At 40.2% G+C, this 27,263-nt stretch overlaps 7 protein-coding genes across 8 annotated transcripts; 5 read left to right on the top strand and 2 right to left on the bottom strand.

Moving 5' to 3' along the window:
* Positions 1-4,971: 4,971 nt before the first annotated feature.
* Positions 4,972-7,471, top strand: LOC124196212 (adiponectin receptor protein-like). The gene is made up of 5 exons (XM_046591091.1): positions 4,972-5,196; positions 5,337-6,037; positions 6,114-6,482; positions 6,545-6,738; positions 6,816-7,471. The coding sequence occupies exons 2-5, from the start codon at positions 5,338-5,340 to the stop codon at positions 6,948-6,950; spliced, it is 1,398 nt and encodes a 465-aa protein (XP_046447047.1). The 5' UTR covers positions 4,972-5,196; position 5,337; the 3' UTR covers positions 6,951-7,471.
* LOC124196211 (exosome RNA helicase MTR4-like) lies at positions 7,460-11,751 on the bottom strand. The gene is made up of 12 exons (XM_046591090.1): positions 11,256-11,751; positions 10,813-11,184; positions 10,576-10,750; positions 10,202-10,513; positions 9,764-10,139; positions 9,539-9,699; positions 9,192-9,468; positions 8,943-9,115; positions 8,558-8,878; positions 8,313-8,501; positions 7,752-8,241; positions 7,460-7,682 (listed from the first exon to the last, which is right to left on the bottom strand). The coding sequence occupies exons 1-12, from the start codon at positions 11,354-11,356 to the stop codon at positions 7,525-7,527; spliced, it is 3,105 nt and encodes a 1,034-aa protein (XP_046447046.1). The 5' UTR covers positions 11,357-11,751; the 3' UTR covers positions 7,460-7,524.
* Positions 11,752-15,273: 3,522 nt separating this feature from the next.
* LOC124196142 (putative inorganic phosphate cotransporter) lies at positions 15,274-17,779 on the bottom strand. The gene is made up of 11 exons (XM_046590956.1): positions 17,764-17,779; positions 17,606-17,679; positions 17,499-17,528; positions 17,271-17,429; positions 16,960-17,193; positions 16,808-16,895; positions 16,390-16,745; positions 16,169-16,321; positions 15,952-16,084; positions 15,645-15,886; positions 15,274-15,582 (listed from the first exon to the last, which is right to left on the bottom strand). Exons 1-11 carry the CDS (start codon positions 17,777-17,779, stop codon positions 15,421-15,423), a joined length of 1,647 nt encoding a protein of 548 aa, XP_046446912.1. The 3' UTR covers positions 15,274-15,420.
* An 828-nt stretch (positions 17,780-18,607) lies between these two features.
* On the top strand, positions 18,608-21,447 carry LOC124195659 (E3 ubiquitin-protein ligase RNF115-like). The gene is made up of 8 exons (XM_046590174.1): positions 18,608-18,767; positions 18,931-19,053; positions 19,134-19,239; positions 19,357-19,546; positions 19,610-19,770; positions 19,841-20,004; positions 20,064-20,215; positions 20,328-21,447. Exons 1-8 carry the CDS (start codon positions 18,687-18,689, stop codon positions 20,644-20,646), a joined length of 1,296 nt encoding a protein of 431 aa, XP_046446130.1. The 5' UTR covers positions 18,608-18,686; the 3' UTR covers positions 20,647-21,447.
* A 154-nt stretch (positions 21,448-21,601) lies between these two features.
* On the top strand, positions 21,602-22,628 carry LOC124196143 (tubulin polyglutamylase complex subunit 2-like). Its single transcript, XM_046590957.1, has 5 exons — positions 21,602-21,686; positions 21,756-21,923; positions 21,992-22,126; positions 22,206-22,390; positions 22,494-22,628. Exons 1-5 carry the CDS (start codon positions 21,602-21,604, stop codon positions 22,626-22,628), a joined length of 708 nt encoding a protein of 235 aa, XP_046446913.1.
* A 311-nt stretch (positions 22,629-22,939) lies between these two features.
* LOC124195661 (integral membrane protein DGCR2/IDD-like) lies at positions 22,940-24,076 on the top strand. The gene is made up of 5 exons (XM_046590177.1): positions 22,940-23,129; positions 23,250-23,347; positions 23,423-23,489; positions 23,558-23,644; positions 23,737-24,076. Exons 1-5 carry the CDS (start codon positions 23,045-23,047, stop codon positions 23,814-23,816), a joined length of 417 nt encoding a protein of 138 aa, XP_046446133.1. The 5' UTR covers positions 22,940-23,044; the 3' UTR covers positions 23,817-24,076.
* Positions 24,077-24,785: 709 nt separating this feature from the next.
* LOC124195660 (integral membrane protein DGCR2/IDD-like) lies at positions 24,786-27,260 on the top strand. 2 transcript variants are annotated; one of them, XM_046590175.1, is made up of 7 exons: positions 24,786-25,129; positions 25,210-25,417; positions 25,486-25,717; positions 25,802-25,895; positions 25,962-26,122; positions 26,185-26,391; positions 26,454-27,260. In XM_046590175.1, the coding sequence occupies exons 2-7, from the start codon at positions 25,211-25,213 to the stop codon at positions 26,675-26,677; spliced, it is 1,125 nt and encodes a 374-aa protein (XP_046446131.1). In that variant the 5' UTR covers positions 24,786-25,129; position 25,210; the 3' UTR covers positions 26,678-27,260. The 2 variants fall into 2 exon arrangements, with proteins under 2 accessions (XP_046446131.1, XP_046446132.1); XM_046590176.1 differs by having other exon boundaries at positions 24,813-25,129; positions 26,457-27,260.
* Positions 27,261-27,263: the final 3 nt, after the last annotated feature.

A 27,263-nucleotide genomic window follows, 5' to 3' on the forward strand; every position in this document is an offset into this window, starting at 1 on the left:
GGTCGTCTATACAGAACTACGAGAATATAAAAAACAGCCCAAAGCGCGTAGGGATAGTCTTGACAGTTTCTTCTCAACAATCTGCCAGTGGGGCCATCCGGCGTATATACAGTATGTGTTTGTACAACGCACAGCCCAGCTAGAGTGATCAGACGTGCAGAACTGCGCGACTCGACCTGAGAGTCACGCCAAAAGATTCCCGGAGCACGAATGCACCTCAAAGAGATGGAGACAGAGAATAAGATCCAGATAGATGTGTTGTGTGTGTGTCTCCCCTGTGGCCCTAGCAGCTTCGGTTTGGCCAAGCGAAATGAAGGATAGATTTTTCGTGTGCGATATACACACAGCAACATCCATGCTGCAAAGACATTTCTAAATATAGTTTGATGATACATATAATAAGACGTGAAACGAATAGGCATTACGTGATCCAGCAGTAGCAGCGCAACATGCACTCCGTCTTATTATGTATTTGGTGACCGAAAAATGATGACAGTCAGTATTACGCAGTGATTCATCAAAGCCATTTGCTGCTCGGGCCCTACAGGCGGTTTGTGCGGAGAGGCCAACAGGCGAGAGTCTTCGTTGGTTTTTCTTTTTTGTATGGATATTGTATTTCAGACCAGCAAGTAGATCTATATAATCGCATTATAAGCCTTGTGAGAAGTTCTTGGCATCGCCCAGCAGCAGCTAGTCACTCCCACACAACCAAAAAAGAAAAACCTTTTTTTCTTCTTCTTTCGTTGGAACGATAACGAAGAATAAATATCCCAGCAGATGTATAGGCGCTGGGCGCGAAATAACGGAGGCGAGAGCGGAAGGAAGTCGTGTGCACACCAACGCCGGCGCCGTTCTATATAATAACAAATCTTTTTCACCCATTCGCATCTAATGTGTCTATAGTTCTATATACTCTCTATAGAGACTGCTTCCTATATGTGATCGGGAGCATATATACTAGCAGACGATCGATCTCTCGGCAGCCAGTCGATCACATTTGATGAACGCGGGCGGGAGCTTTTCTTGATTCGGAAAATGATCGGGGAGAGTACGATTATTAAGGCTCTTGTGTAATATAGTGTATCTAGGGAACTAATATATAGTATCAACAGTAAGCGTGGCTTTATATTTGTGTTCATTTCACAGTCGGTTGGTTGAGGCGCAACCCAAAAGATATTATACCTCGTCTTGATGTCGGTAGACGCAATTCGTCTCGGTGATGGAGAGAATGTTCTTCCTCATCGGCTCCTGGGGCAACTTGTCAGGGTTGATGGATGTTCGGCTGCGAATAGAGAAGCCATAAAGCTATTAATGTTGCGTCATGAACGAATTAAGAACGAACGTGACTGCTCGTTTCTTTTTTTGTAGGGCCATAAATAATATCGAATGAATGTGAAATATTTAAAAAAATACGGAATCAAAGAAAAATGAAATGGGGAGGAAAAACTTTTTTGTTTTTTTTTTTTTTTTAATCAAGACGATGAGCTATTTTAATCTAAAATGGTTGGCGGTCGTGAGAAGAGAATGGGCTCTGGGTCTGTCGAGAGCCGAAACTTTTTCCTTTTTTGTTTGTTTTATTTTTATTTTGCCTCGCATATTTTTAGAGAGAGAGAGAGAGTTATAGTTAGTTCAAAGGTATACAGTCATGTATATAAAAGCACGTCGGTTTTCTTTGGTTCTTCATCCCAGCTGCTCCTTATGATTCTGTCAATATAAAGTCACAGACTGGCTGAACTCGAGCAGAGTTCCCGCACAGTCGTTCCTCACAAGAGTTTCTCTCTCATCGTGCAGGATTTTCGTTTCTCCTTTTTTTTTATATATTTTTTAATAGAAAGAAAAAAGTAAGAAATTCGCCGAAAAGCGAAACAGCGACATCTACAAGAGGGAGAGACTTTTTATCGTGAGAAGTGAATTTCTTCACAAGGCGAGAGACGTGAAACATTGATTATTGCATTTCCCGGACTCGTTGATTCGATTTCCATAAAATTTTTTTCTAGAAGATATCGAGGCTATAAGAAGGCCCTTTTGATAGTTTCTTTTCACCCTTCTATCAGCCCAGTGCCTTTGATAGAAGTAATATATAAGGAAATAAGATTTTCGGCGGGGTGGGGGGGGGGGAATCTAATATTATTAGTCTATGAGCCCCTGTAAAATAACATAAAGTTTTCATTTCAGTGTAAAAAAAAATATCGACATGAGCAATTGCGTCGCACCATATCGCTGGATATCTGCTGGGCGATGGACAAAGACGAGCAAATCCAATACGCTCGTGACTGGCGAGGTTCTTTTTCGTCATAGGAGGATCTTGAATAATAAGGAGTAGACACTCTTCTAAACTCTCTGATGGGTATTGACCCGTTAACCATTATGATTCAATCGAGTTAGAAAAGGGAAAGAAAAATTAAGGCTTTGATGCAGAGTCTTTGTAATTGGTTGTGTATCATTTGTCTTGTATTCCTTGCCGCACTGTGTAACCCTTTTCTGTCGGCAACGCACCCAAATGGAAATGTCAACAGTTTTTATTGTCCAGGCTAATTTACATAGTCACTTGCGCATTAGAGCTGGTGCCATCGAAATCCCCTTGTTCTTAGACTCGACGAATAATTTTGCAAAGTAATAAGCAAATCTGATTGCTGAAGTGACGTGGTTAAAATGGGAGCCAAATTTGAATAAGGAGTTTTATTTTAACTGTGAAGGCGCAAATATCTATTCTGCTTTTAATTCAACGCTGTGCGGTGTGGGCAGACAAACAAAATATGACACAATTCAACCAAGACCACACCTTTAAATTACCAAAGGGTACCAGGCCTTTGTGTTTAGTTTTCCATTGAACTAAAAATGTCAATTAAATTCTATTTCAAGGTGTGGTTGCTGTGCATTGGTTGCCGCCCCCTTGATTCATAAATCCAGGCTGCCGAATAACAAATTGGATTTAGGCCCGTCGCAGCGCCTATTCTGATTAAAATCCCGGTTCATAAATACTAGTTAGTTCAACAGAATATTCTTTAGTTTACCAATAAGATTACAAGTTAATCATGACGTTTGAATAACCTATATAGACAACTTTGATGAATCATTGAATCAGCATCTATTTAATCAGCTAAAATCGATTGCAGCTGAATTAAGGAGGCCCCGAAGGAATCAAATGCGACCAAAAATCATTTTTATGGATCGACGGGGGGTATTCAATTCAAGTTTTGGGTGCTCGATATGCCCAGTGACTCGTCTGCTGTGAGGCGCGAATAACATTTTGGACGCTTGCCACCGGAATCGGTTGAATCCCCTCTCGCCATCGAAATGGTTAGTGTGTATACGACTGGGCTGTAGCCTGGAGGGCTGTTGGCCTGATGTACACTCGGCAAATGGACGAACCGATGGTGGTTCTGGCCAAGGCAATGCACCCGGCTATATCTTTTCTATAGACTATCATTAGACCAGTCAGTGTGCTGCCAGGGCTATTCACTTAGTCATGCAAGTTTCACATTCCGTTTGATGGCAAGTCGAATAACGGAGAGAGACTGGCGGCCAATAAAATCAAAATAGTTTAGATTCTCGTAAAAAATGGAGCGACTCGATATAGTACATATCCGCCATACACACATGGACGGTCGCCTTTTCATGGCGACCGCGTTTGTAAGTTGGGGGGAGAAGAAAAAAAACACACTCAAGTGACTTCAAGTTACAAATTTATATCTTATTTGATTACCATTTCCTGCGTTCAGCCGTTTCCGTAATATGGCACTACATCAATCGGTTTCACCCAACTGCTGTGAAAGGGGTTACATTATTTATAGCCCTGAAAAAGAGCCGATATTGAATCTAACCCTTTTATTGATATGCCCAGCAGCCTGTATATTTGACCTATATCAAGTTTAAATTTTACAAAAGCGACTCCCACACACACACACACAGAGCCAGACACAATGGACGGAACGGAAATTGCATATAAACAATTGGAAAAAAAGGGGAAGTCGTAGCGGAAAGCAGCGAAATTCAATCGATATAGAAACAAAAGAAGATTTCCATGAAACATGGATCGACACAAGAGCATCAGCATCGAGATACAGCTCTTAAGGGCGAGTTGCGTTTCTGCTGCGCGTATACTGCACGAACGACTGTGTATAGCCTCCCCGCTCTGTTTCCCGACGAGATGTACTATCGATTGTTTCTTTTTTTTTTTCACGTCTACCTTTTCACCTTTTGCTTCAACTCACCGGGCACTACCGTTTCGCCCTTTTCGACTAGACGATGAAAAATATACACCGTAACATCTACGGGGAGTAATGTCTCCTCTACGCATAAACTAGACGACATATCCGACGTCTTATTCTCCATTCGGATATATTTTTATATATAATGCAGCGGCGACAAAGTGATTCTTTGAAGCCACTAAAGAGTGAAATTGAAGTTTGTCACGCGCACCTCGTCCCATATACATACGTCTGGAGAGCTGGAACTTCTTGAGACTCTTCGTATAGTGTTAAACTTCATCACCTTTGCGCCCTTGTTTCGTTCGAACAACTTGTGCGTAGCCTTCTTGTATAATAAGTCTAGATATGTATCTTTAGCTTGTTTTGGATTGCAGATTGAGTCTGCAACGAGCTACTAGTCCAATTGCGTTCAGAGTTTAAACTGCAAATTGTAGCATATTGTTTCAAGGGCTTCTCTTGTCGCATGTCACAGAGCAGTCAAACATTTCTTCACACATTGAAATTTCGCTCCTGTGAAAGCTTATTTCAAATGAAAGGAGCTTAGTTGGGTGTAGGTTCGTCACGAAATCTCCGATGAATAGGAGAAACATAATCCTTTTCTGTCCCGATGATTCCGCTTCACAGCACACTATTGAAATGGATTTTTCTTGGTAATTTATTCCACTTTCAGCGCTTGCTTTGACAGCTTTTGTATTTAATTATTTCATCTAAATATTCGCCACTTTTCATCGGTAGGTGGAGTTTCGTCGATTGTTTCTCTTCCAGAAGATGGCACTACTAACAAAGAAATTGTGACGTTTGTGCAGTTTCAGCAACCTTCCTTGTTCCAAGGTTATCTAAATCTCTACACTTGCACAGAAACTTTCTAGTAACTTTCGCTGAGCAAAACTAAGACGGACTACCCCAAAATATTTGGGAAGCTTCGACGTTCGTGGCCAACAACAATCGGATATGATCTAAGTCATTAATGCAATCGATCTTAAAGGTAAACATAGACCATTTTTTCTCCAATCTTTCTTACACAGTTTACATGTATTGCTGGTACGACCAATCGTGTACTGTTATCTAATACCGTTTTCGCTACTACGTGCAAGAGAGATTAACTTACCTTTATTTGGCTCCCAGGATGAATGTGGACATCGATACACAAGTCGTTGTTTCCCTACCCGAATCCCCTAGCATTTTGTGCTCTGCCACAAAACTTTCAGAAAATCAAGATGATGGTCAGAAGACATCTGATGTTGTGCTGGAACTCAAGGAAATTCCATACGCAGACTGTGATATAAAAAATGATGATCCCCATGAAACAGATGGACTGTTGGATTCAGAGGGGGCTTGTGCCCTGATTGAAGGGAACCCTGTTGAGATCGGCAAAGACGAAGCAGATCTCAGCCAATTGTGCCATGAGTTGAAGAAGAAACGTGGATCCACTATTGATGTGGTCAACTGTGATGATACTACTGAATCGAGCAGTGATTCTGGTAGTGTGGATCAATTTTCTCTTAAGGGACTCACTGGAGGACATTTGATCAATCCCAAGAATGATGATGCAGAAGAAGCTACTATTGAAATTGAAGAAGACAGTGAAATGTTTGATTTCAGAGAGATTGCAGCTGGGGCGATGCGTCATGCAGAAGAATTAGTTCGACGGATGATGCTCACCGTCTCGTGGACTATTTGCCATTTTCACGCTTTGCCTAAATGGTTACAGGATAACGATTTTATCTGGCAGGGCTACCGACCACCACTACCATCTTTTTGGGATTGCATCAAAAGTATTTTCAGCATTCACACGGAAACTGGCAATATCTGGACCCATATGCTTGGTAACAATACCATCGTCTAATGTTTATAATAACTACAGTTTTTAATGACCGAAATTAAATTTTGTACATCCATCAGGTTGCATCGCCTTTTTGGGGGTTGGTGCATTTTTCCTGAGCTGTTCCGAGGAGGAGATACGCAACGAAGACAAAGTTGTCTTTTCGGCTTTTTTCACAGGAGCTTGCGTCTGCCTCGGTCTCTCAACCTGTTTCCACACGTTCCTTTGTCATTCAGAATGGGCTGGTCAATTGTTTAGCAAACTGGACTACGTCGGCATCGCTTTGTTAATCATGGGCTCATTTGTCCCATGGCTTTACTACAGCTTTTACTGCGATTTTTGGCCTCGTATTGTCTACGTCTGCGTCGAGATTGTACTCGGTCTGTCATCGATCATCATTTCACTTTGGCCCCGTTTCGGCGAGCCCAGATACAGATTCCTTCGAGCAGGTAGTTATCAAAGTTACGTAATTTTTACTTTTGGTCTATACTTTCTTCTGTCACTTGCGCAGGCGTCTTTCTGAGCTTTGGACTGAGTGGAGTGATTCCTGCTGTACACTATTCAGTGCAAGAGGGATGGATCAAAGCCCTGAATCAGGCCTCGTTAGGCTGGCTTATCTTAATGGGTCTACTCTACATCATTGGAACCATGTTTTACGCCTTGCGGATCCCCGAACGCTTTTTTCCGGGAAAATTCGATATTTGGGTAAGAAAAATTTATTCCTATACCTTACCGTAGGCGGTCTCGGAGTATCACTAATTACATTGTGGTTGGACTTGTAGTTTCAAAGCCACCAAATCTTCCACGTTTTCGTGGTTGCCGCAGCCTTCGTTCACTATCATGGGATTTCCGAAATGGCAATGCACAGGCTGACTATAGGTGAATGCCCGCCACTTGTCAGCGATTTCCGTATTTAGTTCAAACAACAATAATACATACAAGTGCGTCAAAACCAACCGTGGTTTAGTGTACCACTAAACTTCCTTTAAAACAAATGTAGAGCCATTTTAAAAGGCAACATTTTCTCCGTTTGAGTAGCTCGTCATTGTCGTTCGAGAAACCGTCTCAACGTTTTTCCTTTTTTAGCCATTGCCATTAACTACTTAAAGCGTCAAGACGTGCATTGTCTTAATAAGATCTGATTCTATGGTGTTAGTATCTTTTAAAACGGCAACTCTGCATGGATTTTTGTACAAAGGGGATTTCAACGTTATTTTTTTTCCCTCTTTTTAAGATATTTGTTTAGCCTCTGGTTGGCGCTATTCGTGTTATTTTAGACCACCCATTATTGGTTAACCCAGCACGTAAAATTCACAACCCTCCCATTTCAGTTGGTAGTACCTCGGAATGGGACTTCCGACAGCAAATACCATATCTTTTAAGAGCATATGAAATATATATATACTATCAGAAATACATGTGTTGATTACGTGTCAAATCTTTGTATGCTCATTAAAAGGAAGAAAGAAAAAGAGAAACAAGGTTAACAATTCAAAGATATAGACTGGCAGCGAAGATGATGTCACGTTTGATGAGCTTGATACCTTCGCTAAACTTGTTCTCCAACTCGGTATTTCCTATACTTTTAGATGCTTGCACCATTTGACGAAGTAATTCTTCTAACCGCCTCATACAACGAATGATGCTTCCTAATTTTGTCAAGTACAACACATAGTATTAGGATCAAATGGAGAAATTAATTAAAACATTCAAATCACCTTCGAAGAGATCAGTCATTTTGCAAATGTCACCGAATGAAGACCCACGACACCAGGCAGCGACCAGATCCATCATGTAAGGCTTGAATTTCTCTACATACTCGTCTTCCTCCAGTTCCAGTTTAGCCTCAACTGACACCTTGGCGATCCTTCGGGCTAGATCCTGCATCTGCTTCAGAGGACCTGATAATGCTTCGGAAAGTTTGGGCATCTCGTTGGATTTTTCATCGCAGACGAAGCAGCTGAGTAGCGCAGCTGTTTGAGTCACATCGAGTGCATTGAACAGTCCGTTGAATATCATTTCGGTTAGCAACAGCTCATCGCCGCTAGACAATTCGCAAGCCACGCGACCTTTCAATTCAATAACGTCAGCCGCAGTGCAGTAGCCGAGACGGCGTAATACTCTTTTGCGGCATTTCAGCTCCGTCATTTGCAAAAGGGATTTGGCTTTCTTTAACTCGTCTTTGGCGTGTTTCAGTTGGGCAGCCAACTGTTGAATAAGAACAATAATACAGCACTTTAGCAGGACACTCTTAAATCACTTTACGATGAAATATATACCCCTTGTTTGTCGTGGTAGAGTTGGCACAGGGTCTCGACTTTGGTATCGCGATGAAGTTGGTGGGCTGTCAAACGCTCCTCAAAAGCTCGTGATCGCTGTACCATCTCTACAAAATCTTTATCTTTAATGTGCATGTCCTTAACAGGGTCGAGGAGAGGAACACCTTGTGGGAAACGTCTGTGAACCTCCTACATTTCAATGAAATTGTTAAGTAAATAAACGAAATTTAAACGACGACTCGTACCTGGATCCTTTTGTAGACTTCCATACGGTTGTCGAGTGGGCGAAGATCTTCATTGAAATAGAGACGGACAGAACTGATCTTTGTGATAAGATTAAGGAAACAAGGCACGACTCGCATTTCTCCCTCTTCTTTGGGCCCACAAGGTTTCAATGCAGAAACTACTTTACTCTCTGTGCTGGCTTTGGAGATGTACATAAGGACACTGACGACAAAAGAACTATCCAAATCCTTATTTTTACTGTCTTCTCCTTTTCCTACTAAATTTTCTTTCTTGTAATCGACAATGATTCCCCAGCCAAAGTCGTCACCCTTATTTTTGATCTGGAAATCAATATTGTAAAATAGTATTTAGAAAATAAGTTTTTAAATTAATATTTAAACTTACGTGAACCATACGCCCGGCTTGCAAGAAAGGAACGATGTACTGAGGTTTCACTAAATATTTATGGAGACCTTCGTTCAAGTTAGCCAATTGCTGTCGGATTGTGTAATAGGAAGAAACATCCTCTTCTTGAGGAACAGAGAATTTTTTGAAATCCTTTTCCTTCTGTCTTACATCTGAATAAAACATAAAACAATAACTGCCAATCTGCCAAAAATACTATAGGATTCAAGAGTCAACATCAATACTTACTCTCTACCAAATGCGGGATGGCAGCATATTGCTGGAACTGGAAAAACGAACGCTCCAGCATGTACTCTGGATTGATTTCTTCAACGCGCAACAAGTTGAGAACCATGTTGTATGTTAGATGGAATGCCGAGTTGAGAAGATCTGCTTGGCCCTTCACCAAATTGCGACCGACTGCAGGGCTCATTTTTTCGTCTATCATCAGGATAACGATACCTTTCTCGTCGAGACCACGTCGACCAGCACGACCAGACATTTGAATGTATTCTCCAGATGAAATCTATGAGGCCAACAACAACAAGAGACTTGTGATTATAAGAAAACGTAGGATAAAATTAATAAAATCTTACCCATCTATTTTCTTTGCCATCGAATTTGCGGGCGTTGGTGAAGAAAACAGTGCGAGCAGGCATGTTGAGACCCATAGCAAACGTCTCGGTTGCGAATAGGGCTTTGATAAGCCCTTCAGCAAAAAGGATTTCTACGGTTTCCTTCAAAATCGGTAGTAGACCTGAACAAAAATTAAGAAAAATATATTCGTGACACAAGAAATAAGATGAATTTTAACGCGTTACCTCCGTGATGAATACCAATTCCTCTTTTCAAAAGAGGCAGGACCTGTTCCACTTGTGGTAATTTCCTGTCTTCTTCCGACAGTACTTCCATGGCATTTTGAAAGACTTCACCCACTAACTTTTTCTCTTCATTTGAATTGAAATCCAATTTTGACATTTGTAATGCGTAAAATTCGCATTCTTTTTTGCTAAAGCTGAAAACAACGACAGGTGAAAAGTTCTTCTCCATAATCATTTTGATAATTTTGAAGCAGCTGGAACCGGCTTCACCACCTTTAATTCCACCACGTCGACCACGTTTATCGCCAGATGCAGCATCTCCAACCGTGTGCAGAACTGCCATTGCTTCATTAAAGTTATCTTCTCGAAATTGCCCCTGCAATTGAAGATAGTTATTTTTCAAGCTCAATTGAAATACATTTTTTCTTAAAAGTATACCTTTTCGTCTACAACGAGATGAATACCTTCTCCGCCAGGGAAAATGTAGTGCTGGAGCGGAACTGGTCGATAATCGGTGTACACAACATGGCATGGCTGTTTGTGCAAATGACAAATCCATTCGGCAAACTGCCGTGCATTTGGGATCGTAGCCGAGAGAAAGACGAAATGAACATTGTCCGGTAGTAGAATAATTGTCTCTTCCCAGACGACACCACGCTCCTTGTCTCTCATGTAATGAATTTCGTCAAAAACCACCCATGCCACCTCACGCACGACTTCTGAGCCACGATACAACATACTCCTTAAAATCTGTAAAGAAATAGGAGCTCTAAACTTTTCGTTGATTGAAAGAAAATGTCAAAAGAACTAACCTCAGTGGTCATAATTAAACAAGAGGCTGTTGGGTTGATAGTAACATCTCCAGTCATTAAACCTACATCTTTGAATTCTTCAGAAAATTCTCTGTACTTCTGATTACTTAAAGCTTTGATGGGAGTTGTGTAAATAACACGTTGTTTCTCTTTCAATGACATAGCAATGGCATATCTAAATAATACAAATATGATATTAGAATTACAACAGGAACTATATCAACAATAATTACTCACTCAGCAACAACAGTTTTGCCAGCTGATGTGTGGGCTGACACCAGCACTGATTGAGAATTCTGCAAACAGAGAATAGCTTCTTTCTGAAATGGATCTAAAACAAATGGATATTCCTTGGCTGGAGGCCCAGAGTATGGCCGCAATGGAGCATAGTCAGCATCAGGTGGAACAGCAACTTCATGGGTGCATTGTTCTATGGTATCAAGTGTGTGAATGGCTATTCTTGGTCCTGACATCAGTAGTTTTTCATCTACATTTTCATCTTCGTCAGTCTCCATTTTGGAAGTTTTTGCTTGAGGAGCATCATCATTATTGTCATTTGTTTTGATGTGACGCTTGAGACCACTGGATGAGGGCTTCTCAGTGGATTCACTAAATTGTAATGAACAGCAGATAAGTATAGTAAAGATTGCTAAGGTTAGTTGAGTAAAAAGTACTGGTACCTTGTTTCTGGCTTCGTGACATTCTTTTTAGTTCCAATTAACGGTTTTGTTACAGTAGATTCCTCACTAAACACGCTGAAGAGATCGTCAATATTGTCCATTTTTGCTTAGTCCAGGATCTTTAAATTATAAAACCTTGTTGAATGTACTAATTTAGCAAGAGAACAGAAAATGAAGTAAATTTTGGGACTGACATTGACGCCATGTGCTATGCTGTAAAAAAAAAATTCGTCTGCTTCAATTTTTCGGCAAATGAAGATTTTTAAAATTTGGCAACGTAAAAAGCTGGCATCCCGTTTCGGTTTTCGAGGTTCCCGTAGGAAATATGAATTAAAAGAAATATGAATTAAAACATTAAAAAAGCAAAAGTAAACATGAAATTAAAAATGAATGATATGAATCTGATACGGTATGGTGAATAAGCGCTTCGTTTATCACTTAAATTACCGTGATACCACAGATAAAGACCACTTTCGACGTCTACTTTATCTATGGTGACTTTTACTTTAAAAAGTATGGATACAATCAAACATTTCGGAACATTCAAAAGTTATCAGTAAATCATAAGGGGGAAATCATAATATTTCAATCTCTTGACTTTGTCCGACCGGGCCGTCTTCGCCCCCCTTCAACTCCGTCCATCTCCACTTCTGTGTTCCAAAAAAATTACCGTTCAGGCGGAAATGTGTGTGTGTGTGTGAGCCGAGAGATAAAAATAAAAAAATGCCACAGCCGGCTTAGGTGTGGCAGAGGCTTCGTCCCACTCTTGTTTAAGCTTAAGTTACAGCAAAATTTATTACTAGCAATGTGGAATTAGAAAATATTTAACTGTATTTAACATATATCTTTGTTTTTGTTTTGTTTCTTACTAAGATTTGAAAAAAGCCACCAGCCTTTAGTTGCGCCGAGCGGCCAAATATTTAAATTAAAATTAGCAAAAAAATAAAATAAATTTAACAGCTTTATTCACGAGTTATAGAGTCCTGTTAAATACAGCCACTATGACAAAATAAGGAAAATGTTGAAGTGTTACCTATGACATTTACTCTAGATTTGAGTTAGAAATGTTAAGTTTACAAAAAAGGAATATTCACAGTCGACAAGTTTAAAATAAAAAAATAAAGGATTCGATTCCAGTCCAGTTCTGTTCTGTTCTGTTCTGTGCTGTGCTGTGCTATTCTGTTCTGTGCTGTTCTGTTTTGTTCTGTTCTGTTCTGTTCTGTTCTTTTCTGTTCTGTTCTGTTCTGTTCTGTTCTGTTCTGTTCTGTTCTGTTCTGTTCTGTTCTGTGCTTTGCTGTTCTGTTCTGTTCTGTTCTGTTCTAATCTGTGCTGTTCTCTTCTGTTCTGTTCTGTTCTAATCTGTGCTGTTCTCTTCTGTTCTGTTCTGTTCTGTGCTGTTCTGTTCTGTTTTGTTCTGTTCTGTTCTGTTCTGTTCTGTTCTGTTCTGTTCTGTTCTGTGCTGTGCTGTTCTGTGCTGTTCTGTTCTGTTTTGTTCTGTTCTGTTCTGTTCTTATCTGTTCTGTTCTGTTCTGTTCTGTTCAGCTCTGTTTTGTTCTGTTCTGTTCTGCTCTGCTTCGTTCTATGCTGTGCTGAGCTGTTCTGTTCTGTTCTAATCTGTTCTGTTCTGTTGTTCTGTTCAGTTCTGTTCAGTTCTGTTCTGTGCTGTGCTTTGCTGTTCTGTTCTGTTCTGTTCTGTTCTGTTCTGTTCTGTGCTGTGCTGATCTGTTCTGTTCTGTTCTGTTCTGTTCTGTTCTGTTCTGTGCTGTACTGTGCTGTTCTGTTCTTTTCTGTTCTGTTCTGTTCTGTACTGTGCTGTGCTGGTTTGTTCTGTTCTGTTCTGTTATGTGCTGTTCAGTTCTGTTCTATTCTGCTCTGCTTCGTTCTATGCTGTTCTGTTCTGTTCTGTTCTGTGCTGTTCTGTGCTATGCTGGTATGTTCTGTTCTGTTCTGTGCTGTGCTGTTCTGTGCTATGCTGTTCTGTTCTGTTCTGTTCTGTTCTGTTCTGTTCTCTTCTGTTGTCATGTTCTGTGCTTTGCTGTTCTGTTCTGTTCTGTTCTGTTCAGTTCAGTTCAGTTCTGTTCAGTTCTGTTCTGTTCTGTGCTGTGCTTTGCTGTTCTGTTCTGTTCTGTTCTGTTCTGTTCTGTTCTGTTCTGTTCTGTGCTTTGCTGTTCTGTTCTGTTCTGTTCTGTTCTGTTCTGTTCTGTTCTAATCTGTGCTGTTCTGTTCTGTTCTGTTCTGTTCTGTTCTGTTCTATTCTGTTCTGTTCTGTTCTATTCTGTTCTGTTCTGTTCTAATCTGTGCTGTACTCTTCTGTTCTGTCATGTTTTGTTCTGTTCTGTTCTAATCTGTGCTGTTCTCTTCTGTTCTGTCATGTTCTGTGCTTTGCTGTTCTGTTCTGTTCTGTTCTGTTCTGTTCTGTGCTGTGCTTTGCTGTTCTGTTCTGTTCTGTTCTATTCTGTTCTGTTCTGTTCTGTTCTGTTCTAATCTGTGCTGTTCTGTTCTGTTCTGTTCTGTTCTGTTCTAATCTGTGCTGTTCTGTTCTGTTCTGTTCTGTGCTTTGCTGTTCTGTTCTGTTCTGTGCTGTTCTGTTCTGTTCTGTTCTGTTCTGTTCTAATCTGTGCTGTTCTGTTCTGTTCTGTGCTGTGCTGTGCTGTTCTGTTCTTTTCTGATCTGTTCTGTTCTGTTCTGTTCTGTGCTGTTCTGTTCTGTTCTGTTCTGTGCTGTTCTCTTCTGTTTTGTTCTGTTCTGTTCTTTTCTGTTCTGTTCTGTTCTTTTCTGTTCTCTTCTGTTCTGTTCTGTTCTGTTCTGTTCTGTTCAGTTCTGTTTTGTTCTGTTCTGCTCTGCTTCGTTCTGTGCTGTGCTGTGCTGTTCTGTTCTGTTCTGTTCTAATCTGTGCTGTTCTCTTCTGTTCTGTTCTGTTCTGTCATGTTCTGTGCTTTGCTGTTCTGTTCTGTTCTGTTCTGTGCTGTTCTGTTCTGTTCTGTTCTGTTCTGTTCTAATCTGTGCTGTTCTGTTCTGTTCTGTGCTGTGCTGTGCTGTTCTGTTCTTTTCTGATCTGTTCTGTTCTGTTCTGTTCTGTGCTGTTCTGTTCTGTTCTGTTCTGTGCTGTTCTCTTCTGTTCTGTTCTCTTCTGTTCTGTGCTGTTCTCTTCTGTTCTGTTCTGTTCTGTTCTGTGCTGTGCTGTTCTCTTCTGTTCTGTTCTGTTCTGTTCTGTGCTGTTCTGTGCTATGCTGGTATGTTCTGTTCTGTTCTGTTCTGTGCTGTGCTGTTCTGTAATGTTCTGTTCTGTGCTGTGCTGTTCTGTTCTGTTTTGTTCTGTTCTGTTCTGTTCTGTTCTGTTCTAATCTGTGCTGTTCTCTTCTGTTCTGTTCTGTTCTGTGCTGTTCTCTTTTGTTCTGTCATGTTCTGTGCTTTGCTGTTCTGTTCTGTTCTGTTCTGTTCTGTTCTGTTCTGTTCAGTTCTGTTTTGTTCTGTTCTGCTCTGCTCTGCTTCGTTCTGTGCTGTGCTGTGCTGTTCTGTTCTCTTCTGTTCTGTTCTGTTCTGTGCTTTGCTGTTCTGTTCTGTTCTGTTCTGTGCTGTTCTGTTCTGTGCTGTTCTGTTCTGTTTTGTTCTGTTCCGTTCTGTTCTTTTCTGTTCTGTTCTGTTCTAATCTGTGCTGTTCTGTTCTGTTCTGTTCTGTGCTGTGCTGTTCTGTTCTGTTCTGTTCTGTTCTGTTCTGTTCTAATCTGTGCTGTTCTGTTCTGTTCTGTGCTGTGCTTTGCTGTTCTGTTCTGTTCTGTTCTGTGCTGTTCTGTTCTGTTCTGTTCTGTTCTGTTCTGTTCTGTTCTAATCTGTTCTGTTCTGTTCTGTTCTGTTCTGTGCTATGCTGGTATGTTCTGTTCTGTTCTGTTCTGTGCTGTGCTGTTCTCTTCTGTTCTGTTCTGTTAAGAAATGGCATTTAGAATACAAATGTAGAACACCATCTCGTGTATTTATGACCTACAATTAATTACACAATTTGCGCGACAATTTTTTCGCGTCTGTAATTATTTACTCTAACAGTTGCATAAAATGTTACCTCTGATCATATTCATTTTATTTATGATGGGATTGGATTAGCTCTAGTTTTTTTTCTCAGCAACACGATGACGTTTTTCTTGCACAAACTGTTTACGACATGCCTTACCTACATTCCTCTAACTCTTGGGCATTGGAGTTTTTGTGTTGGCCGGAGAACTTTGTTCCAAGATTGTTCTTCTCCAGATGCAAGCGCTGCGTAAACGACGAACTCAACAACGTAAATGGCAGCCGTAGTATAAAAAATAATTTGCCACTGCCCTAAAGTTTGCTGAATAAAATAAAAAATGTTGAAGTTACGGGACCTCTATCCATTATTCAAAGTAAACTGACATTTCCGTGCGTTAATTGGCCGACAAATGCTGGAACGATGAATCCCGGAATAGTAGCCACCGTATTCGTCAGGGCCATGAGAGTACCCGCGTAATTGGGTGCGATATCTACGTGATTGGTGAGGAATCCGCAATACATTCCGGCAACGAACATCGTACCGATAGTCACCAGGGCAACTGCTGCTTCACGATTGCATCCAACCAGAGCGACGCCAATTAAACAGGCAGCGGGCAGCAAAGATGCTGTTTTTACAGATTCCCAGCGTCAAATTATTTGAGTCTGTTATGTGAATTATACAGTTGCTCACCAACGGCTGTTGACAACTTCCGCACAGTTGTATTGGAGATCCATCCTTTGCCTTTTGCCCAGTCTAAACGATTGCTCCAAACGATACTAAAAACCCACAACGACAAATACGGAATAGCGGACAACGCAGAATTCTGTTGCGAGTGTGGATTATTTAAAAAATAGGGAAATTATCAAAACAGATGTATTCGGATCGGGCTGATAATTTCGCTCATCACCTGGCTGATATTGAAGCGCAGAATGGCCTTCATGTAGGTGGGCAGTTCAACCAAAAGCATGTACCAACCGAAATTGGCGCAGGTATGAGCCACGAGAATAGCCCAGAATGGACCGGAAGTAGCAAGAGCTTTCCAAGGTACAGGAGGTAACTTCTACGAATCAACAAAAAGGTAAATTTCTATTGATAAAATAAAGTTAACGCATTTTCCAATAATTATACCGAATGTGGTTTTCCTTTTTTATTGCGCCATGTTTTCTTATTTTCTTTTGCAGCTGTTTCGCCGGATAAATACCGAGTCGACGTGAACACTTCACAGTTAGTTTCTTCGTTTTCTAATTTTATTTCGATTGCTGGATCCAAACTTTCACGATTGTCTCCACAAGAAGATTTAAAAAGATTCAACTCCACAGATTGGATGCGCGGATGTTCTTCCGGCGAATCATATATGAATAAGAGCCACAGGACACACCAAATCAAAGCTAAACCACCTTCAACATAGAAAACCGATTCCCATCCACCAACGGATGCCAGAATACCTGAAAAAGGTAGGGAAATGACCGTACCTAATGCCATTCCTGTTGCAATCGTAAAATAAGTGATTAGAAATCAATCCTTCTTGATATTTTTAGAATTTTACCGGCGTAGATTAAAGAGGACATCAAATTTCGCTCTTTTGGCAAAACCCATTTAGTTAGCATAACGTGAATAGCTGGTGAAGAGACTCCCTAAGCTCATAAAGAAATTAGAATCATAGATTTAAATACTGACATGCTGGAAATAAGGACTTACGGCGCCCAGCCCTTGAATGAAGCGAACAACAAGGACGGCAATGTAGCTTTTATAGGCCGCCAACGGCGTAAAAAGAGCGGAGACTACGTTGGTCATCACGGCTCCCCAGATAACCCACTTTGCCGAGTATTTTTCAGCGATTCTTCCACCGGGAATTTGACTCAGTATGTAGCCCCAGAAGTACGATCCCAGTATCAAACCTTGAACTGGTTCGGTCCAAACAAACGGCCCATCCTATATATGTTTGTGGGAATTTTTACGGCATGATAAAATAATCTCTAATAACACAGCGCTTTGATTTTATGCTGTACCTGTATAATGAAGGTCTCATTAACTTTAAAATTGGGGTCATCACAAGCAAATTCCGGTAAATTAGTTCCTTTGTCGTAATAAGAAACGTTTTGAGCGGCACGATGTGATTGATGGGACGATTCCGTTGCTGTCATTGCGTTAAGCTCCGTCGAATTAATCTGGCATAAAAGAATTGCTCATCAACATAAAATGTTACGTCATTTTATTAAACGTGAAATGAATTTTACCATAACGACAATCGCCACGCTCAAATTGACCTAGAGATTACTTTTTGAAATTGTTATTTAGCAGAGTGTATCAAATATTAAAGCAATCGATCTTCGGTTAAGTGTACCTTCAGCCCATAAATGATAGCCAGGCCCATCGACACCAAGGTGGTGAAGATGTAACGGGATGGTATTATCCATACTGAAAGAAAAAGATAAATTTTAAAACCTAACGTTTTGTCAGAATTAATCAAAATAACACAATCCTCATTCAGATATTACATACATCTTCCTATAGCCATGCTTTTCTATACACTTGGAACGTCGATGGATCATCCAAAATTATTCGCGTGAAAACTAAGTCGCAGATCCAACGATTCGGCAGATCGGGACTTCCGTATTCTGGAAGGAAAAACTAATTGTAAGGACTTGATGAGAAGACGTCTGTTCACGCTAGATGCTGGAACGTTATATAGACTCGACTGGTGAATGGGAATAACGTCACCCTCCCTGAAATCAATGGTGAGAAATAGAAAACGGTTCCGTGCTAGCTTTCCGCTTCTTGATATTACCGCATTTGTTCATTAAGTTTTATGATATACATCTCATAGGCTACGAAAACATCGCGTGATGTTATTTCCCAAGAAGCTTGGACAGTTGCCATTTGCATCAAAAGAAAGATGCAATCGTACTAATAACCTATTACGTCAAGGATATACAGTTAGCCTATGGGCCAAAAATCAAACGTGACTTTGATTCAGTGATAGCCAAGAAACCGTCCATACAGCCTACCACAATATGTGTTGTTGTATCTGTGTTTGTTGTGTCACACCATCACTCTCTATTGATTTCGTAATGGCGAATTATCATAAAAATTAAATCACGTTCATAGATTCGAGATGATTTTGATAAAGATTACATCAGACGCTTCATGCACAGTCATTTCACATAACTTCCACACGATCGCATTTCCACTGTGAATCAATTAGTGAACTGAAATGTTTTGACGATTATTTATTCATTTCAAGAATCCATTTATGTGATGGAATCTTTAAATTAACTGGAAAAAGTTTAATTTATTTTATAAAACCGACGTGGATATTAATAAGCACCATCTGTGGATGAGTACGAGAACTGTGTTTAGGGATAGTATTTTCGGTCGAGAGGACTGTTCGTCGTCTCCTCACAAATTGACTATTTGTTTGCAGAATGGCGGCCGTTTCGGAGCCAAACTCGTCGAATCGGTTCTTTTGTCACCGATGTAATGTGGAAATCGCACGCGTCCTTCCCGTAAGAATACATGAATGATTCTCGAAATTAGTTTTAAATTGCTATCCAGTTCTGGGAGCAACTTCTGTCCACACTAAAGAGGGGGGAGGGGGGGCTAATTTGGGACGTGTCACAGGCAAACTTATTCGTAATATATTAACACTATTTTACGTTATCTTGACAGGGTTTCAAATGTCCAAGATGTAACAGTGGCTTTATTGAGGAAATGGAACTCCCAACACAGCAATCTTTCAGCGATGAATCTAGTGATGAAGGTGATGCTGAAATGGTCACATCTATAGGAGAAGTAAGTTTGTCATCGTCTAATGTTTTCACCAGGATTTTTTTATTTGGTCCATATACTAACTATTACTTCTTTGTTTTCAGCTTCTCAGCCAAAGTCTATTTGGTAGTTTACGTGATGCAACAGTACCACAAGCAGCAAATAATGGCGAAAGAGAAGATGAAGAACCTTCATCCACATCTTCAGGCGGTATGTTGTTGTTTCTCTAATAACCAAACTCATGACAACTTTTCATAAACATTTCACATGTACCATCACTGACCGATTCGTTGATGTTTATAAGATGTTATTCTTTGTTTTGCCTAGCTGGAAATGGAACAGCGACTCGACGAAGACGACAGCCTGTAACTTTTAATCTTCCCGTTCGGTCAACTCGACGGAGGACTAATAGTGATCGCCAAATGCCTCCTTTGGAAACTATTATCCAAGAATTCATTATAAATCTATCAGGATTCGATTTTGATCCGGCGGTGTTACAGGCTCAAGGCTCACCCATGTAAGTAGTTCGGTCGATATATTGGTTAAATTGTAACACCTACTGATATTTACAATATTGAAGGTTCATGTATGGCAATCCAGGTGATTATGCCTTTGGCCGGGCAGGCCTAGATGCTATCATAACTCAATTGCTGAACCAAATGGATGGCACAGGTCCGCCTCCAATGGCTAAAGATAAGATTTCTCAGATCCCTACTGTAGCGATCGATCAGCAACAAGTCGGTAAGTTCCAGTCATAACCAAAATATTCCATTCATTTTCCTCAAATAACCAAATTCACAAATTTTTGCAGAACAAAATTTGCAGTGTTCAGTTTGTTGGGAAGACTTCAAACTTGCTGAACCAGTCCGAAAATTAGTGTGTGAGCACTATTACCACACACAGTGTATCGTGCCATGGCTTCAGTTACACGGGACCTGCCCGATTTGTAGGAAGGCTCTCAACGATGATTCGGTTGTAAGTTTGTGACAAGAGTCATTTTTTTGTCTTCATCGCTTAATGCCCGTTTTCAATAGGATGCGGAGAGTGAAAGTGCTTCTGCCGCAGGGCCAAGTACGTCATCCAGCAGTAGTAGTAGCGCCAACAGTTCAAGCGGAATTTCGTGGCTCAATAGCACCAGAGATGGCCAAACAGGAGGTCCGAGATCTGTAATTTCTTCCTTGATTGGGTAAGGAACTTGTAATTGCGTTAGTCACGTAATAGGATCACACAGCGTTGCACTGTCTGTCTCAATCATTACAAAAACAAGCTCAGTAATCCATGACACAACAAATTTTCAGGTCGATCACCAATGCGCTTAGTGGGGGATCGTCTTCTTCGCCAAGTTCAGCGTCTCCATCATACCAATCATCCTCTCCTTCGTTTGCCTCCTCGTCTCAACAGCAGCCAGGGCGCGAGAATTCAAGTAATCCTTTCAGCTCTTTTGCTCCATCGCATTCTTACAACTTGCGCAGCAGCAGAGAACGACCTGGAGGTCAAGAAAGCAACGAAGAAGATGAAGATTCCAGCAACGGTGCAAGTGCTCAGCAGAGACCTACACAGCGTTTCGCTGGCAGAGGCCGTGGACGATCCCATCACTTTGAAGATGATTATGACTAAAGAATTAATGGAAAAAGGCAAAAGAAAAAACAATCCTACAAAGAAATAACAAGACCATAGCTCCTCTCTACCCATATTCCCTTCAATTTTTCTACCTTCTGGATAAACTCGCACTCTGCACGGCAAAGAAATTTCGAAATCGTCATGATAGTGACTCCAGCGCCCGAGATATTGTAAAAAGAGACTAACGATTGGATGTGTCATACGTGTAGGAGCACTTGATAAGCAACAGGAAGTTCCAGTTGAGTAGTGAAAAATAATGAAAGAAAAAAACAACAACAAACATTTTTGTCTTTTCCAGTTGTGCCCCTATTAACATGGCGCTTCCGGATTGTTTATTTTTTCCCCTTCCCTGTTTGATTATGCGCCTTTTCATCCCATAAAAGTTCGTCAAAATTGCGAGGAACCTAGTTTTTTTTTTTTTTTTCCTTTGAATTAACCCAGTCACAAAATTATTTGACGTGGCCCGATGTAAAATGTGTAACTTTTTTTGATTAGTGGTGAAATTAAGTGTCGTTTTCCCTTTACTTATTTTTTTTTTCTTTTGCAAGTAGTCGACTTGCCGTGAGGGGAAAACTGGATACAGTTGATCCACTCTCCCATTTCTATTAAGTAACTTAGAAAGCAAACTACCAAATGGATATAAAACGTATTGGTCGACTCGAGTGGGGCAACAAATCAAGAAAAAAGAATCATGCGCAGAACTCCGCGATTTCTGTTTAATTTTTTTATGTAATTCCTTCCGTTTCCTTGTTGAAATTGATCAGAAAAACAAAAATAAATTATCGAGTTTTGTCAGTCGCTAGACCAGGTTAATTAATATCGAGTGTGTTTGATAGAAGTAAAGCCAAGGGGAAAAGGAAAAACAGAGTTTATGAGTTGGCTACTATAATTTGTTTGATTTTACACTCGGTTGCCATGGACACGCGGAAAACTGTTCCTACGAAGAGAGGTGATGGCTTTCCCTGCTGGAAATTTCAATGATCAGCTGCGAAATGAATTTTACCGTTATTTAACCTTGGATTTGAGCACCTATTTACGTAAGTAATCAGCTTAAAGTGATCTATAATTACTAAAACATTAATGTACACATATTCATTTTTTAACAGAATCCATACAAGGGATTGTCGATTTGAAGATGGATGAGAAATATGGCTGCGAAACTCTTGCGCTGTTGCACTGGGAACAGTTACATGCCACTTCGTTGCCTGAAGAGGTCAAAAGCTTCTATTTAGCTACAAACGGATTTGAATTCACATGGAAGTTTCGCTTAGCTGGTGCGAATTCATTTGATTAATCAACCGTTCTTCATCATATTACTATTCATCATGCTGTGCTTGTTAAGATCATAATTATCCAGTGGGAAAAATGCACATCAACGTCCTGACCGAATTATGTCCGGTCAACGAGCCTTTCAAGACTCCCGACAAATACGATGGCTCCACACGATTGTTTGTAATTGACACCAATTTCTCGCAAGGTAAGCCCGCAAATAAAGCAAATAAAAATGGTGTCGGATATCGAAGGAGGGATAAAAAAAATTGCTGTTTCGAAATTAGGAAGTGTCGTACTTTTGGTAACCAAAGGCACCGCAAACAGCTCCGTTCATTACCTAAGTAGTCAAGGGCAATTGCATCAAATAGCTGATAGTCTAACTGCTTATCTTCGCCTCATGTTACTATACATGGGACTGCCTGACTGGCCCCTTGTCCACCTCAAAATGGAACTTTCTTACTGGAACAAGGTGTGAAAATTTTATCTTGATCAAACCTTTATTATCAGTCGTATTAGTCCTATCATCAACCCTCATTGTCACTTTAACTTTACCGTTTTAAATATTCTTTCAGCAACTGTACGCCTATTTCGCGCCTTATCTATCTCAATCCAACTTTTTGAAATTAGAGGATGTAGACAATCGAACGGCTCACCCAGTCAACGTCCTTGATAAGAGCATCTTCAAGGCAAATAAAACGCCAAGGTGATTATTTGTAAATATGAACGAAGGTCTCGGCAATAAACTGAATGTAGCAATAAAATAGCCGAACTTTTTTCGAATGAATTTTTTTGATGCCGTGTATACTTTATAGAACGAATCCGCGTTTGTTTTCATTGAATGTAAATATATAAACGTCCCTGGCCCATTGACCGTTGGTGCAAGCTGCAGAGGATACCCACACCCAGTCTAGACCGTGAATATGCGCAGTAGGCCAGTAGGGCTATTAAACCATATAGAGTTCCGATTTGTTGGTTGGTAGCTGCACGTTCAACCGGGATCGCGCGTAACACGGATTCACGCAACTAGATGGCATTTGAGGAACAAGCAAAACAAAATGGAGGTTATTGTTGTCTCCCTTGACTGTTTGTTAAATTACCACAACTAAAAAGTCGGATTTACAGAATGATTACAGTGATGGACGGACATAAAAACTCAAATCATGTAGACGATCACTGCCTAGACTTCCAAAACGTTACTATCCCTTCAGGTACCAACTGTCATCTTTGTTAAACCACACACAAATGTCATCCCTGCTGTTTGTTGCGCATCGCAACTTGTAGTGATTATTTTCAAGTCCTACATGTAATATGTTATTGTAACAATACAGGAAGCACTTACATTCCCGGTTCGGACCCTTGCGTTTTGTGTCTTTGTGAACATGGAAAGAACCTTTGGTGTCAAGCTGTTCGCTGTGCAGCTTCAGAGGTAATGATAAATCACCTTTTTTTCTAACTTCTGAATTAATGAAGGATTGGTCATCATACTCTTTGTTTTGTACAGGATTGTTTGTTTTATACAACAGGGAAATCATGCTGTGAGTTTATTTGCATGGATAGAGTTGTTGAAGGTTAGTTTAACATGCAAATGATATATTCATGGATTTGTAAATTGATTAATATGATAATTTTTTTCCAGTCATTTGTGGGTTCTGCTTACTCTCCCTACTCATGATTGGTGTATTTGTTTACTACCTTCACAGAAAGAACCGTAAGATGGCAACAGGTAATTAATAAGATTGAAAAATCAAAGTGCTTGTTTTGCACATCTCACAATAATGATTGGAAATGTATGCTAAACAATATTCTATGTTTCAGGCATATCGATGAACAAATCCGATGCCGATGTCGCATTAGTCGACCACTCGTCCATTTACGAAAAGAAAGTGAAGATTTAGATGTGTTACATATTAAGTTTGCATGAATCTCGTTCCGGTTAACTTTGAATATTTTAAACCAACCTATTACTTGATCATTATTATAAACACTATGATTGTATTGTTATATTTATCCCGTTTCTAGAGAAATGCGGTCGCTGTCTCTTCTATCGGACGTGTTGTGTTCTGTTAGAGAGGCGCGGAGATTTGAAGAGCGTCAAATGTTGTGTAGTTAACGTTATTATACTATATCCGTTTCCAATAAACTTCGTATAGCTAGAGATAAAGGGTTAATCCTTTGTATTTATTTTAATTTGTTTACATTTTAAGGCGTGAAGAAATACGAGTCTCCAAATACAATACTCCCACTGGTCACTGAAAAGGGATAAGGTTTCCATACAGATCGGCTTCCTTTAAAGGTTGCGTGGTGGAGAATAAATATATGTAGACTCTGCTGAAAATGGTCTGTTTACATCTGCTGCATGGCCATAAAATTTTGCCAAGCTCTGCACGCACCTCAACGGCTCCGACCTAAATAGATTCACGGAAACCAAGTTTCAGTTTGAATAAAGAAGTGCTGTGTAAGCTACCCAACCTATATCCTTCAAATACCAACAGCTATGCGTCATAAAACGAAACAGAATTTAAGATGCCTACAAAAACAAACAAATCTAGTAGAAAATTACTTTGTTTTGAGCACTATAATTAATTAGAACCGAGAACATCGATCCGCTCAACTACCGGACGTAGTAAATTTGGAGTATAAGACAAAGAAGATTTTTTCCTTAGTACTTGAATAGCATTTTTTCTGGATAGGTTTGAATTAATACATCTGTAAAAACTTGTTTATTGCCTTTGGCATTCCATCTTCATACCAAAAAAAGGGTTTTGATGACTTTAACTCAGAAAGAAAAGGCATTCCCTCCTCAAACCCACGACTTCCTGCTGTACTCCATCTAGCATCTGTTGTGCTGGTTTCGACGTTAGGTGGCGCGTCAGTCGATTGTTTTTAGTACTACATTTTTCTGTAAAGAGTGTCATTTTTGAGCTGAACGCGTACTCGTGTGTTTATCAGGAATATACCTCCATGATAAAGTGTTGATAGCAAAGTGTTATTTATCACTGCCTAAAATAAGTTTTCAGTTTTTTTCGCGCAGCTTTTTGTAGAACAAGATAGGGTGGTTTTATACTCTATATGGCTTGTTACTATCTCTTGTCTTTTCAAAGTCAAGTTCTCGAGGCGACCTGGTATTTGAAAACCTGGATAAATTGACATAACAGGAACATTTTTCCGCTCCCATTCCTTTCGTGACTTGGCGTGACGTGACTGCCAGGTAAACAACGCAGCCAATTAATTCATAGGGGAAAGTCGTGTAAAGTGGTTCTAATCAATATTCACACACAACTATTTTAGAATGCCTGGTGAAAGGTTCCTTGTTGCCACCCCTGATAGTTCCCAAGAAGATGAAATCGGTGTTTTTGGAGAGAGCTGCCAAGATATTAATGGAAGGACCATCACTGGTGGGAATCACTATGTTCCAGGCCCAGATTCCTGTACAGTCTGTCTTTGTGATGGAGGAAAGCCAAAATGGTGCCAAGCGGTCTTGTGTGCTGCTCCCAAGGTACATTATAACAACAAAAGATTTTTAAAAGTCAAGCAAATGTTAATTTTGATCAAATTCATTCACAGGATTGCAAATCCTTCAGAATTGGAAGTTCTTGCTGTGAATTCATTTGCTTGGACAACACTGAAGGAGGGAATGATGAAGGTTCCATCGATGTTACGTGGGGTGATGAGAACTGGGTTGGGGGGGATTTGGGTTTACGTTTAATAGCAACAGCAGTCACTGCTGTACTCTCACTGGCTCTTTTAGCCTTCCTCTTTTATCGGTTAAAGAGACGTCGTGTGCGGAATCATTCAGGTAATGCTGAATCAATATGCATTTATATCAATGTTATTGAATATCTCTTACTACAATTTTATTCTTTTACATTTTATTCAACAGCTTGTCATGAATTGGAAGGAGATACAATTCCCTCAAGTAGTATAGCGAGTTTTGATCATGGAGATCTGACGAGTAGTACTGGACATCTCAGCAGGTAGCGTAAAGTTACATTATCGGAGTAATCAATTTCGGCTAATGATGTTGTATGTTATGTGCACAGACAACCTCAACCCTTAATGAATCTTGGAGAAAATCAATCTTCAATTTACATGATGTGGAAGCTACCTAATTCGTCCGTCACGGATAACCCACCGCCCTATTCTGAAAATCCATCCAATCGTCTAGTTATCGAAGAAAGTGAAAACAGCCGCGAAACCACAAGTAAAAACAGAAGTTTTTATTTCGTATTTCAACAAATTTAATGCATTATATTTATGTTGCAGGTCTTTTAGTTGTTCCATCCGCTCCGTCGAATGATTTAGTCGAAACACCTATGAGTCACACGTTGATGTTACGACGGAGCAACGATACTTTGGATTCTAGCGATTTTTTGGACGCGGGAACACCTCCTCCTAGTTACGCAGAAGTTCTTGCTTGTATTTCAACTCCAGCTATGAATGAGATAGAAGGAGGGGCCTCCTCAGTCAGGGGTAATGTTAGTTGAGAAATGTTTAATTTACACAGCTGTTGAATTGGAATGCTTTGTTTATAGAAGACGACGACGAACTTCCTTCTGCTCAATGGAGGAATAGTTTGAACTTGCCGAGAGAACGTTCTCCAGCCGAAGTTGCCATTCAACGTTTCAGCCTACAACTTGCCCTCGATTGCTCAGACACAAGCAGCTGCACGAGCAGTTCAAGTCACGCCCAACCTGGGACTTTGAGCACTTCCTCCTCTTCTTCTGCCGCGTCGATTGCCCATCTGGGCTCCAATTGATTATGTGTACTTATTCTTTAGCAGAATCAAGTATCTACCTAAAGCAGAATCTAGTAGAAGAAATCAGCTACTTCAGTCTAGAAGATCTCGTTTGACTGTTCGATGTATTGATTCTGCTCTCGTTGTGTTGTCACCTTTTACTCGCTTTTCTCTTTTTTACGCGACTATGTGGGGCTTCTCCATGTATTTTCATTTCAAAAAGCCTTCACATAGTTAATTCGTTGTCATCTAGGTTATTTTTGAAAACCTTTGACAAATTTCCTCCATGATGTGTTTTTCGACGGTATTTTCCCCCAATCATTTTGAATTGTATTCATTACAACGTTTCTATTATGTAAAATTATGTGCTTAGACAAAAGGCTTCGAAAATCACAGTCATCTATTGATGGGCACATACGTCATTAATATTATAATCCACATATAGGCAGTCCTGTCGCGGTGACGGTAGGTTGCTTTGAATGTGTTTATTGTAGGGCAGATTTCTCTATATAATCACGCCCCTCATTTCAATTTTTTGTAAACGGTAACGTATTATCTACAGCCGACCACTTTCGAACAAAGAAATAAATTGAGTTCAAGCATGTGC

The sequence above is a fragment of the Daphnia pulex genome, chromosome 6, assembly GCF_021134715.1.
Source record: "Daphnia pulex isolate KAP4 chromosome 6, ASM2113471v1".
NCBI lineage: Eukaryota > Metazoa > Arthropoda > Branchiopoda > Diplostraca > Daphniidae > Daphnia > Daphnia pulex.

Bases quoted from the DNA above. Each gene is read 5' to 3' on its own strand.
- LOC124196212 (XM_046591091.1), top strand. From the start codon at position 5,338: ATGAATGTGGACATCGATACACAAGTCGTTGTTTCCCTACCCGAATCC. The intron at 6,038-6,113 runs GTAACAATACCA...TACATCCATCAG, and splicing joins TATCTGGACCCATATGCTTG to GTTGCATCGCCTTTTTGGGG. The intron at 6,739-6,815 runs GTAAGAAAAATT...TTGGACTTGTAG, and splicing joins CGGGAAAATTCGATATTTGG to TTTCAAAGCCACCAAATCTT.
- LOC124196211 (XM_046591090.1), bottom strand. From the start codon at position 11,356: ATGGACAATATTGACGATCTCTTCAGCGTGTTTAGTGAGGAATCTACT. The intron at 8,879-8,942 runs GTAAGTTTAAAT...ATTGATTTCCAG, and splicing joins AAGCCGGGCGTATGGTTCAC to ATCAAAAATAAGGGTGACGA. The intron at 8,242-8,312 runs GTATATATTTCA...CTTATTCAACAG, and splicing joins TCTACCACGACAAACAAGGG to TTGGCTGCCCAACTGAAACA.
- LOC124196142 (XM_046590956.1), bottom strand. The intron at 16,896-16,959 runs GTAAGTCCTTAT...TTATGAGCTTAG, and splicing joins TCATTCAAGGGCTGGGCGCC to GGAGTCTCTTCACCAGCTAT. The intron at 16,746-16,807 runs GTAAAATTCTAA...CGATTGCAACAG, and splicing joins GTCCTCTTTAATCTACGCCG to GAATGGCATTAGGTACGGTC.
- LOC124195659 (XM_046590174.1), top strand. From the start codon at position 18,687: ATGGCGGCCGTTTCGGAGCCAAACTCGTCGAATCGGTTCTTTTGTCAC. The intron at 19,240-19,356 runs GTATGTTGTTGT...TGTTTTGCCTAG, and splicing joins TTCATCCACATCTTCAGGCG to CTGGAAATGGAACAGCGACT. The intron at 20,005-20,063 runs GTAAGTTTGTGA...CGTTTTCAATAG, and splicing joins CTCTCAACGATGATTCGGTT to GATGCGGAGAGTGAAAGTGC.
- LOC124196143 (XM_046590957.1), top strand. From the start codon at position 21,602: ATGGCTTTCCCTGCTGGAAATTTCAATGATCAGCTGCGAAATGAATTT. The intron at 22,127-22,205 runs GTAAGCCCGCAA...TTTCGAAATTAG, and splicing joins TGACACCAATTTCTCGCAAG to GAAGTGTCGTACTTTTGGTA. The intron at 22,391-22,493 runs GTGTGAAAATTT...ATATTCTTTCAG, and splicing joins AACTTTCTTACTGGAACAAG to CAACTGTACGCCTATTTCGC.
- LOC124195661 (XM_046590177.1), top strand. From the start codon at position 23,045: ATGATTACAGTGATGGACGGACATAAAAACTCAAATCATGTAGACGAT. The intron at 23,130-23,249 runs GTACCAACTGTC...GTAACAATACAG, and splicing joins AAACGTTACTATCCCTTCAG to GAAGCACTTACATTCCCGGT. The intron at 23,645-23,736 runs GTAATTAATAAG...TCTATGTTTCAG, and splicing joins GAACCGTAAGATGGCAACAG to GCATATCGATGAACAAATCC.
- LOC124195660 (XM_046590175.1), top strand. From the start codon at position 25,211: ATGCCTGGTGAAAGGTTCCTTGTTGCCACCCCTGATAGTTCCCAAGAA. The intron at 25,418-25,485 runs GTACATTATAAC...ATTCATTCACAG, and splicing joins TCTTGTGTGCTGCTCCCAAG to GATTGCAAATCCTTCAGAAT. The intron at 26,123-26,184 runs GTAAAAACAGAA...TTTATGTTGCAG, and splicing joins AAACAGCCGCGAAACCACAA to GTCTTTTAGTTGTTCCATCC.